This window comes from Talpa europaea (genome assembly GCF_964194135.1).
Source record: "Talpa europaea genome assembly, chromosome: 14".
NCBI classification, from domain to species: domain Eukaryota; kingdom Metazoa; phylum Chordata; class Mammalia; order Eulipotyphla; family Talpidae; genus Talpa; species Talpa europaea.
The window spans coordinates 27,520,044-27,533,143 of record NC_140082.1 but is presented as its reverse complement, the minus strand read 5'-3'; the positions used below and the strand labels follow the sequence as shown (position 1 = coordinate 27,533,143).

The window sequence follows — 13,100 nt, the reverse complement described above, 5'->3', positions numbered from 1 at the left end:
CTCATTCCTGAGCATTCTCTATCACCATCCCATACATTGGAAACAGCATGTCCAGTCAGTAGGAGGTTAATTAAACTTTGGCTATTAAAAAAGTTAAGAAGTAATTAAAATATGAATAATCTTCAAAATAAATAATTCCTATGGTTGTGCATAAAATAATGGTCTTTTACATTAAATTATTGTTTAGGAAACCAAGGGAAAATCTAATATTTTTCATGTTATACACTTAAAGAAACAGCCTTCCTAAATGAATCACCACACTGGTATCCATTGTTCTGTATCATATAAATTCTATATCATATAAACAACGTTATCCATGCTTTCACATGAAAAAATAGATTTACTTAATACTTATAACTATCTTTAAAATACATATATAATTGCCATTTTGTGTTTGATGGAAGCTATGTGAAATTTAAATGAGGCAGAAAGATGTAGAGAACATATGTAATAGAGTGGATTAACAATCACTTTTTTTTATAGATTTTAGTTAGTAGAAATAACTATAAAAGTTTGAGAGGGAAGGGTAGGAAAAATTTTTTCTCTTAAGGAGGAAAGCATTTACCAATAGGTAAGGATATATTTTAAGTCAAATGAATAAATTTCATCCATTAGAAAATTTCATAAGTCAACAGAATTTGTTGAAACATCCTGTTTTCAATCTTAAAACAAAATATATTCCACAATGCAATGCATAGGTAAACCTTAAATGGAAGTTAACATTTCATAAATAAAGCAAGCTATGCATAAAACACACTACTCAAATTCATAGAGTTAATGATGTCAATGATGACAAGCAAAACTATCTGACTCAGCTATGTTTCATCTTAGGTTCCTCAAAACTAAAGCCTATTAAGAGATAATAGATTTTAGTTAATTACCTGCCATGTCCATATACAGGATCTATCAAAGGTTCAGTTGAATCTTCAATTTCATTTTTTATGTTTTCGATGCCCTAAAGAAACCAAGAACTCATTGCTTATCCTTAAAACTAAAAATTAAATTATGGTTGTTTAAAAACTGTCCAATTTGTACTATAAACAAAACACAAACACAGCAGGTCCTCAAATAATGCCATCTCATTCAATGTCTTTGTTATGCTGATGAAAAATCATCATCATCCAAAAAAAAAAAGAATAAGAATCATCAATTCGTGACAGGTTCTATGGCCTAGGTGAAGCGTGCAAATACTCCCTCTGTGTGGGTTTCCTGTGAGTACTGGAGTTTCCTCCCGTCCCAAAGATGTGCATATGAGGTCCCAGTGTGAGTGTGGGTGTGAATATGCCCTGTATTATCCTCTCCAGGGTTGGGCTTTACCTTGTATCCTGAGCTGCAAGCACAGGCTTTGGCCACCTGCACTCTGAACTGGAATAAGCAGGTTGGACATGAACTAATGAAATACAAATTACTGTTTGATATTAGTAGTGTTTGGGGTTTTTATTTAAAATATTGGTGATACTTTTGTGATCAGAAATATGCCACTGGAACTTAACATTCACTTAAATCAATTAGTCTGTGGCAAAACAGGTTTTGTTACGTTTGCTTGAAAGTTGCAGTTTCCAAGAACCTGCTTATGATTTTAAATGAGGACTTACTACATTTATGTAGCTTTTCTAACAAAGAATTTCCAAGATTTTGAAGTAGAGGTGCATTTAACACATTAACAGTAATTAGTAGACCCTTCAAGAATACTTTTTCTTTCTTAGACTCCATATAAAGAACCTAAATTGACTCATGGTAATGGAGCTAATGTTGACATATTGGTTAAAGGGGTATAAAAAGATGGCATTTATATTTCAAGAGGAGGGAAAAGAAAACTATTTAATCCAAAAGTTAACAATCATTTCACTTTAGACTAACAAATTCAAGCCTAATGCACCTGCTAAAGCATCTGATGTTATTTAAAAACTTATTGGAAATAAACACATGAGTACTAATAGAGGTATAAATTAAATGCACAAAAGGTACGGCTAGTACATATGGAAATGGGAATTATATTTTTGACTGTGCATTCTCACAAACACTGGTAACTTGAATGTGTACTGACAAAATAAAATGTAAATTTGGAGGACAAGAAGAAATCATTTTCTTTGATAACTTTAAATACCTCCAAAGGATACCAAAGTCCCAAGGGAGACCTACACATTTTAACCTCATCAACCACAAAATGACAAAGAAAAGTGCCACTCATTGTGCTATGCATATCATTTAACCATTGTTTCTATCAGATTATAGGCCTATTCTACAAATTAAAATCATTAATCAAAAATCAAAATACTGGCAGCTCTTTTTGCCTGCTTGTGTTTGTGCAAGCATTGTCTTTGCCTTTCCTTCTTTTCCCCTAATAAACCTACCTTGTTGGGCATAAATACATATATGTATTTAATTACAGCGAATATTGTAGGCAGATACAAACAAGTACGAAATCTTGCACTTGTCTTCCTTGTAATCAATACAAAACAAGCCAAGATAAGTTAAAATGAGTATGACCAAATTACATAATCATTGGGGGATATTATTTCAAAGACCAGCTCAAGAAAGAATGCCCAGACATGATGATTTACTGCCCTATAAAAGGCAACAGAGGAGTTATCAGATGTTTTGAGAATGAAAACTGGGGGAATAATGTACAGTCAAGACAAACTCCTAAGAAATCAGTCATTTTAGATATCAATGTCACTTCTGTTCACCATATCTAACCAACTGTCAAATATTCTTGGTTCTTTCTCATGAACATGTCCCTAAATGTTTTTAAGTTCTTAAATTAAAACATGCTTCTAAATATGCTTTTTCTTTTCAATTTCCAAGGTCCCTGCCCTCGCTTAGATTCACCTGTTTCAATAACCACATTTCTAGTTCTCCTGACTCTAGTCTTATACTCCACACATCAACACCCTCTGGCTTAACGCTTTCTCCAACTTAAGGAATTTTTTATCAACAGAAACATCTTGTTACTTCCTTGTTCAAAATTTTTGTTTGGTTCTAATTTCAGTTTAAAGTATTTTTAGGTACCTTCTTTATGTAAATACCCAGTCATACCATCTACAATACTGCATTAATAATGATCTACTTACAGTTCCGCAAATATGTATTATACACCTATTTCATGAAGCCTTTATATTGTTGTTGCAGTTGCTTGGGAAACACCTTTATTGTTCACAAGATTGTCTCCTCATCCATCAAGACACTACATCTATCAATGATCCTTATATGATCTATCAATGATCCTTACTATATAGAGTTTACCCTTGATTTCATCCAATAAACTTAGACATACATTCTTTTTACTATGCTTTGTGCATGAAACATTGCTAAAATGGCAGTATTATTTTTTTTTTTTAACATCACCAAAGGAACCATTAAAACAACTGGCATCCCATATTATTATTCCACACCCTAGCATAAAGTCAATGTTTGATAAACACTGGTCAAGTGAAAGAAGTTTGATTTCAGACATGATGAATCTAGTAGGATACTCAGCTGAAACAGGTTACTAGAGATATGAGGTGGGCATTTGGGGAAAATGGGTAAGATTAGAAATACACACAACACAATTAAAAACATAAAGGTAAACTGAGTAAGTATAAGATACCCATAAAATAAAAAGCATACAGCACCAGGGACTGAAATTTCTGGAAAATAAAAGCTGAAGAAAGGAGCAGAACAAATAAGGACAGAAATAAAATTATCAAAATAAATGAAAAGGAATTGTGAGACATTATAGAAAGACTAGTACAGTGATTTATCAGAAAAGAAAGGGAGAGGGTTACAATGAACTTACAGAAGGGTTTTGTAAAAGGTCAAGTGTCAGACATCACTCAGATCAAAGAAAATAAAATTCAGAAGAACTGAGTATTCTTCTGTTCATGAGAACATTACTGATAACTCTCTGCAGCCCAGAATATCAGAAGTCAAAGTAAATTTGAAAATGGTTAACAAACAAGTGATGAGGAAAGAGAATTTGATTCCTTATTATCAACACGTGAGAGTTACATTTTGACAGTTAGAAATAGCATCACGAATAAAATTACTCATAGCAGGAAAAACAGTACTAAACTCAAACTAATAAAAGCTAGAAGAAGCATCTTCTTAAACAAACCTTTGTGAGTAACACAGAATACAGAAAAAGCAATACTCCAAATTTGTTTCCCCACATTGAATACTGATCCAAGACAGCATCTTTTAATTCTGATAAACTTCTGAATGACTTTTTTCTGGGGGGAAAAAGAATTAAGGATTAGTACCATGATGAGCTTACTACATTCATAAATGGGAGAAATTTACGTTGAATATTACATTAAGGTGTGTGTGTTTGTGTGTGTGTTTGTGTGTGTGTGTGCAGGGGATTTTTTTTTTAAGTGCCTCAAATTGTCAAATACAAATTTAGCTATTAAAAGCCAAAACTATTGCTGACAACTGTGACTATAAAACATATAAACCATTAAGATAGAATGTTTACTTGGCAAAGAATCTCATCATCTTTCAGGTAAACTATCTGGGCATCAATAAATGCAATAATCATAGTGTTACTTAAAGAACAAAGTGGCTTTCTTCTAAGGGGAGTTTATTAACAAAGAAGACTTGACTTTTAAAGCCCAAAATTATTTAATAAGTGTGAGGATACAAAAGATAAGGTGCATGTCTGTGGCTTTTAAATTATTATAATGCTGTAATTTCAAATGCCACCTATAATTCTATCAACACAACTATCCTTATCTTTCATTTTGTAATAAAAAGTTTATATGCTTTAATGAAATTATATTTTAATTAAAATTATAGAAAGCACATTTGGGCAAATAAATAATAATTCAAATATATATTCTAGTAGAAATCTTTATATTCACTTAGGACATAGAAACATTATGCTAAAATGATTTTTCTTGTAATGATGAAAAAGCTTTTAATGTCCACAAAGTGTATTTTGATAGTTAATTTAGAAGTGAACAAGTATACAAACTTTTTTTTACATTTTAAAACATAATTCTTCAAGCATAATAAATCTAAGTACCTTTTCACAATATGAATAGACTTAAAATGGCAATGTGTCCACAAGAAGTATTTTAAATGTTCCAATGTTACTTACTGAATTAATGCATGAAATCGCTCAAAGCCAAGCTCTTCGACAGCCAAGGCAGCTATACATAAAAGACACTTTTCAGCACTACACATGGCAAATAAATGACACAAGATACACACAGCAGGCTGTAAATACTTTCAAGCAATCAAAATTTTCCCTATTTCCTTACTCCCTTAAAATTCTGTTTTTTTTTTTTAATTTTACTTTTACATAAATTTATATTTCAAGATCTTGGTTACCATGATTATAACTAAAATGGATATAATACTGAGAATGTAGAGGGGTGATAAATAAAAAAGTACTTCTTTTCATTCAGTTAGTCTAGATAATTTATAAAATATGAGCAATTGACATTCACAGTGCTTCACACATCATTGTAATGTGTCCTGCACTTTTAAATAATCTTTTAGTGCACAGATCCAATCTGTGTAAAATCTAATCTTCCTTCTTTATAATAAAATATCTTTAGTTTTAATTCTTAATTATAAACAAATGTGTATAAGAAGGCATAGCATTTTAAAACTACACAGGTTCAACAACAGCTTTAAGTTTGTTTCCTCATTTCTTTGTGTAACTTTTGTAACAAACTGTTAATACAGTACAGTTACAAATTTTTTTAAAAATGAAAGAAAGCATTTAAATCAAAGGTTGTATCTATTCAGCACTTATACTAAGTGCCAGGAACCTTTCTAAATGTTCTGTATGTCTTACCTCATTTAATCTTCACAACAACCTACTCTCCCTATTTTACAGAAGAAACTGAGGAACAGAAAAGAATCCTCCCAACAGCACAGGGCAATAAAGAGCAGAGATGAGATTTCAATCCAAGTAATCTTGACTACCCAAGATAGTCTTTAAGATGCCATATACTAGTCAAAATGCCTCCTCAGATTTGTCACAATGAACAACTTCGTATGTATTTTATAAAGAAAATGTTAGCTCTTTCAAATATACTCACTACAGATCTAAATGATTATATAAATCATTTATCATCATATAAATATTTTTATTTATAATTAAAAATGCCAATTACATTAATTTTTCGAAGTCTGGTTTTAATTTTCAAATGTTTGAAATTACTTCCTAAATTTTGTTCACATGAATTTAAAGAATCTTCTGTGGAAACAAACTGAAATTGAACCTGAGTATTCACTACTGCAAACAATCGTGCTTTACCGATAAGCCAAAACCATACACACCACACAAGCCAATGAAATAAATGTTTGTACAGAATGTAATAGTGATGGGGAGGGGGGTAATTCTTCACATTTAAAATTTCAGGAAAAAATAAAATTTCTACCTAACCTTTTCAAAATTGTACTAATTATTCTGCAGTGCTTGAATATCTAAACAATTTTACTATGTATACATTATGAGAGTAGACATAAAGATAGTAATTTAGAGAAAAAAGGCAAGCAAAACAAAAAGCTTAGCAGGCAGATGATAGAAAATATAAAACACAAGAAAAAGAACATAGCTGGGAATAAAGGAAAGAACAGGTAAAATAGATTGTTATATGGTGTAAAAATTTTAATATAAGTTCATTTGTCAACATCTAAGGAAAATTCTCAAATTTTCAGTTAACAAAACTTTCCAAATTTATATACTTAAAAAAAGATTTGAAATATGATTTTATGATTTTAATTTAGTAATTAAAAAATTACTAAAACATGTTTTGGAGGATTCAATATAGTATGTTCACCTAAATCAGCTGCTGAAGTTACCATTAGTACATTATGAGGCCATTAAACAGAGCAATTTAACTTATAATTACAGCTATATACTGCATATTCATGTGATCACACAGCATACTATCTCAACACTAATGAAAAAATACAAAAAAGATTTTACTATCTTACAAAGAATGGCTTTTAGCACATTTTTAAAAATAACTTAGTTCAACTATTCTTCTCCCAAAATATTATTACTCTAAATGAAACTGTTCAGCATGTTTGCTGCAACCCAGTAAAATCTGGAAAATATTCTACATCCATTATTAATGACATCTTTATCACTTTTGAATACTTTCCCCTTGTTTTCTTCAATCTTCATTATTAACTCTAGATATGTTAAATTCTTTTTGAAAGGCTATGTTTGAAAGGCCTGAAAAGGAAACTTCATTCAGCTGCCTGGATTAAAAAATATTTCCTTGCAAATTTATTACTATTAGAATTTGCCACTGTAACTACTCAGGTAGTAGAAGAGCGAAGACACTGAATTCAGAGACATTTTAGCTCTCAGAGGCAAATGCCCCACAGCTAGTCCTACATAAAAGCCAGTGTATATCACAAGCAACTGAAATTTACTTTGTAGAAATCAATTAAAAAATTTCTGTAAAGATGACTTAACAAAATATACAATAGGCAGACTAAGCGCACCTATATTATTCAGCATAAAGCATTTGGAACTACCAATCATCAAAACCTACCTACTAACAAGGTAATTCCTATAATGGAAAAACAGAACAGCAATTGTTTGGGGGGGGAGATCATATATTTTTTTAAAAAATTTTTATTTATTTATTCATACAAGAACTGAGTGTAGGCCAGCGGTGCAAGGCATTACATTTAATTAGAAACTTTTATTATTTTTAAGCTATTTTATTTATATATATATTTTTATATTATTGTTCATTTTTATACAATGTTTGCTTTCTCCTCTCAAGTGTAATCCCCATAGAATTCCCACCACCAATTCTCCCAGGCACCATGTTTTGTTTTTAATCCCTTTAATATTCCTTTACAGCTTGGTTCCACTCCTTTTGGTTGCTGATACCATAAAAATTACACCTTTATACAATGTGTGTCCAAAAGCTTAATAATTCTCTAATTGCATTAATTAGTTTCTAAAATTTGATAGAAAACAAAATTTAGAGCTGCAAACTGAAATTACAATACTAGCTTTTAGACTAATGATTTTTTAAAATGTGTCTTTTAAATTATATACCAAATAAAAATTAGAGTTACAAACCATTCATTACAAACCACTGGTTTTTATAATTACCCAAAAGCAACTCTTTAGCTGCTGTATCAGCAGAAGTTTCCATTTTACTAGTTCAATCTGGCAGGTTTTAGGTGAATTACCTAAGAATTTTCAAAGGCTAAAGATAGAATGTGTAGTTTTTATGAACTCCTTATTTTAAAGAGAAATATTCAAAGTTTGAACAAATTAAATGAAGGTATAATTAAAACTATCTTTAAAAAGTTCAAGGAAAAAAGAAGTAACATAATAAATAACAATATCCCATCTTTGCTTAAGGAAAAACTAAGACCATTTAAAATATTTTCTACCAAAAAACCCTCCTTTTTCCAATAACAAAAAAAATTGGTGTATATGAAATTACAGTACATAGTAAAATGTTCTTTAAACTTTATAAATGAGAGCTTTGCAATAAAGCAGAAGTTAACTAGAATTTAAAAAAAATTTGAGATGCATCTTTTTCTCAAAATAAAATACAATCTCTAGTAATTAAAATAATCAAAAGGGAAATTAAAAGTAGTAAAGCTCATGAATTAAGCTTAGGTTTAAAAGAGACATGTTACAAAAATTAAAGATTTTTTCTTAAAAATTTTTAAGTTTTAGTAAAAGAAAGGTACAAGAAATAACTTCAGGAAATAAAAATATATCTTACAAGAATGTTCCACTTGGCAGCTAGACTCTGCAGGACTCCCAGAAATACTAGCAGTTTCTTCAGTTGTCTTTCCTTTTAACCATGAAACCAAGCAGTATGATCCAGAGTTGTCACAACAAGCACTTTCTAAAATATCACATAAGGTATGACAAAGGAGTTCCTTCCGCTCTTCCTCTAAAAATAACCAAAGTATAAGTTATATTGGAAAAAAAAATACTGCCATGAACAACATTAAGAATGTGTTAATTACTAATGAAAGTCAAATTTTTTAAGTGTGTGTTGGGGGGGAGAGAAATCCATAAAATCCAGGTTTTAAGTTATATTTTACAAAAACAATATGCCTAAGGGTTAAAAAAATCACCACTATTAAATAACTGCCAGTAATTAGGGAAAAATATCCTGAAAAATACAGAATTAAAAGTGAGAAAGAATTTGCTACCTGATACTGATTTCCTGGTTCTTAAACTGCAAACAGAGAATTTAAGTCTTAACATTTCCTTTATTGCAGGATCAGGTACAATGTAAGGTCCAGAAGAGACATCTATTTTTTCCCTATTTCTAAATTAATCAAATGTCTCTGATCTTGTCCTTTGGGGTAAGGACAATGAGATAACACAGCACATCAGCACATATAATACCAAATCCTTTACATCCGCAGGGGCCACTGTGATTATGCAACATAATGCAAAAGCTACAGATACTGTACTCCAGAGACTGGAGCATTAGACTTTAAAATAACACCCACGCACAGACAATTTCTTCCGAATGCACTCTCCCTTTTTCAAGTAGTATTATCCTCCAGGTGCAGTAACACTTTCTGAAACTTTCAGACAAAGGAGATAAGATGTGTACACAGCCTATGTAAAAAAGGGGGGGTTTCTGTTTCTTTTTACAGGCTAAAACTTCTTTAAAGACAGGAACTGTGCCATTCACTTTATAAGCACCACTGCATTTGTGACATTTACAACAATATGTAGAAATGTCATCAAGGTGAATATATTTCTGTGCAAGAAATATTTTAAATTTCCTTAATAAGCCACTCATGTTAATTGTATGTCCTGAACAGAATCGCAGTTCTAATAAAATCTGACATTTCAGCTCTTAATACAAAATATATTTACCAGTTACATTTTATCTCTGAAATTCAAAGATCAGTAGTAGATTCTATGGGCATGATTTGGAGTGGAAGCTGTTTTGCCCTTATATACAAAACTGGGATTGTAATATAGCCTACTGTCTTCTAGAAGTTATTGTGAGGTTCATTGTGAGATTAAAATTGTTTAAGGGAAAGAAAGATCTTTGCAAATTGTCACCTGGAATGCACACATTTGTTATTAGGAAGTACCATACACTCTCTCTCCTAACTGTACTGCAGAAACTATGACAGCTTCTTTAGAAATTTAGAATGGTTTGTGGTATTATTTGTATTGTGTAAGGAATCACACCAAAAGATAAAGGAATAAAGATAATTCTGAGTTCTTGCTCAGAACAGAGTAAGACAAAACAAACATAAATGACTATTCCCTTTGTTATGCAATCATTTAATATAGTTCAGGCAAATGAACTATTAAGTATCTTAGCAAGAGACCAAAGGTTTTACTCTCTGTTATACCGTCTACCTCATACTTCTTAGGAAAAGCATATTTGGAGTCACTGTTCATGAAACTTTCTCAAACATATTAAAAATAAACCTCAAGAAAAATGTATCCCGGTGACAGTTTACTTTTTAAGATAGATAATTTCAATTTAAATATTGCCAGTGCTGCACTGATCATAAGAGAGGAAAAGTTTATAAAAGACAGCTATCATACCTGGGCAATCCCTCCAAGAAGACTTCTCAGAAGAAAACAGGAGCTTCTTCAAAAGAAATGCCTTTATACAGTTAAAGCATAATTATTAGAATGCATGATAACCATATCTTACATACCATTATTTTACTTTAAAATTGGAGAAAACTAATTTGTTTCTTTCTGTTCTTTTCAATAGTTTAATATAAAGATTTCAAATGGTTTCCATTCAATTCAACAGTAACTGAATAATTTTTCACTCAGAATATACTATTCTAAACTTGATTTTACATCCACAAAATTAGTCTTCTTTCATATTATGTATTTTCTGGCAAATTAAAGAATTGGTTCAAAATAGCAGCCACCTAACTGGAAAATTAAAGAAACTTATTGCTCTGTTTAATAAGTCACTTCATTGGAACAAGTCTACATTTCTTAGATTTCATGAAAGAAAAGAAATCTAAACACAAAAATCTGCTCTATAAACTCTAATTTGTGATACAGGAATACCACAATGATTTACCACCCCTAACCTCCTTGTTTAACTCAAAAAGCTTTAAGAATCAAATAAAATTGATGCCTAATCTCTCCTTAAGTTAGTCAACTGTGTTACACTGGTAACTTGATAGAAAACATTTCAATGTAGCACAGTGTTTCCTCCTCACAGTGTAGTTCAAGGGCTAGTTGCACCCTAGTCACCTGACATTTTATTTAAAATGCACATTCTTAGGTTTCACTTACTGTATCTGAATCTCAAGAAGGGGTAGATCTAAGAAAAAGAAAATAGTGTAGTGCTTCTTACTCACCTATGTTTGAAAGCAGTTGTGAAAACTGCTTTTAGGCAGATAAATCTAGATTTGCATCTTGGTTGCACTACTTTACTAACTAAAAATAATCAGTAACATAAGTGCTTCTACATTACAAAATTTGGAAAAGTGAGGTGGGACACTCAGTATTTCATCACTACAACAATCACAGGTAGTATTTTTAATATTCTTCCATCTAGTCTTTCTTCCATGCTGCTTTAAATTTTATTACATGTGAGAAACGTGGGATGAGATTATTTTTCCATTTTTCTGTTTTCCCACAGAATTCATATCTATAATTCTTTATTGCTAATTTTCTATCAAGCTATCAAAATTTACTTAAACATTGTAACATGTTTAATTTACTCTGTTGTATATTAGGTTGCATGCAATTTTTTTTTTTTTTTAACTACTAGAAGTACTCAAATATAATCTTACCCACATTAAGGATTTTTTTATTTTAGGAAAGATTCATAAAAGTACAATTACTGCATCCAACAATCTGCTTTATTATAATTCCAGTTATAAAGTAAAATTCCTTCTTAAAATTTGAAATACAAATTTGTATAAAAAAGCAATGTGAGCATTTCAGCATCATCCTATCTTTACATGACTGGCAGTTATTTTGTATTTAGATTAGAAAGTTATCAAAAGAATAGTTTTATTTTTATTTGTACTTTCCTGGATTTCTAGTGAGGTTGAACACCTTAACTCTTTGGTTCCAGCATCAATCCAACAGTTATTGAATATACATAACCATTTCACTACTGGGGCCATAATGTTTTTCTAACCAATTTATAGGAGTTCTTCATATAACAGACAATATCAATTTACTGCTCAGTGTCACTGCAAATACTTTCTGAACTTGGAAGTCATCTTTTCTCTTAAAGGACTAACACATACTTTTAGTTTTCCTGTGGTTAAATATTATGTGGCACATGGTATGAGATGACCTAAGTTCATTTTCCCCCTAAATAGCCAATCAGTCATACAACGGCATTTATTAAACTTCACCTTCGTCTACCATTGATTGCTCCCTTTTAATCATGGTAAGTGACAAATTCTTGGTAAATTGTTGTATGTAATGTGCTACACTAATTTATCTACTTGGTTACATAATATGCCTATTTCTGTAGCAAAGGCATAATGTTCTAATTTTTATAGATTAAAAACATTTTAATACCTGTATTTGCTCATTTCCTACATTACTCTTAATGATTTAGTCTTCACTTTTACATTAAAATATCACTATAAACAAAAGTCTTCTTGAAATATTTAAGTAAATATTAAACTCAAATTCAGATAACAAGGTTACTACTGGCCATCAAAATTTGCCTCAGTTACAGAGCATAACAGCTCTAATTACTGACTTACAATTTTATTCTTTATATTCAATACCTATAGACAAGGTTCAAATAAAACAATTTTATTTTTATAGTTCAATTAATGTAAAAATCAACTTTACTATTTTAAAAAAATATAATAATTATCTACAAAGAATGTATTTTGGAATCAACCCTGAAAGGAAGGTTTTTCTCCTTCAGAGACACACATTTTGAATTTAATAGTATAAATATATGAGTATGAAATTTGAGAGATAAATTTACTTTGAGCTGACAGTTCACAAATGTATTCTTTATGCCCAATGTATAATAAATATCAAATTAAATACGTATTTTCAAAAGGTGCTGATTAAGACAAATAAAATTCCAGCTTATTTTCTTAACACTCCTGAAGTTACAATGCTGTTCAGACACGTCCTATAGTGAAGTGAAAATTTAATTACTGATTTTAACAAT

At 30.6% G+C, this 13,100-nt stretch overlaps 1 protein-coding gene across 2 annotated transcripts in view; it reads right to left on the bottom strand.

Annotated features, from left to right (window-relative positions):
- The window catches only part of MINDY3 (MINDY lysine 48 deubiquitinase 3), a gene marked incomplete at both ends in the record, with an annotated part of 67,361 nt that overhangs the window by 41,217 nt on the left and 13,044 nt on the right, over positions 1-13,100 (bottom strand). Inside the window, 6 exons of one of the 2 annotated variants that reach the window (XM_084254461.1) lie at positions 2-81; positions 882-955; positions 4,100-4,214; positions 5,084-5,135; positions 8,709-8,882; positions 10,520-10,580. The exons of the other annotated variant lie outside the window; for it this stretch is intronic. Of the exons in view, the coding sequence (XP_084110587.1) occupies positions 2-81; positions 882-955; positions 4,100-4,214; positions 5,084-5,135; positions 8,709-8,882; positions 10,520-10,580 (556 nt within the window). The remainder of the gene's footprint in view (position 1; positions 82-881; positions 956-4,099; positions 4,215-5,083; positions 5,136-8,708; positions 8,883-10,519; positions 10,581-13,100) is intronic. 2 annotated transcript variants of the gene reach the window in all.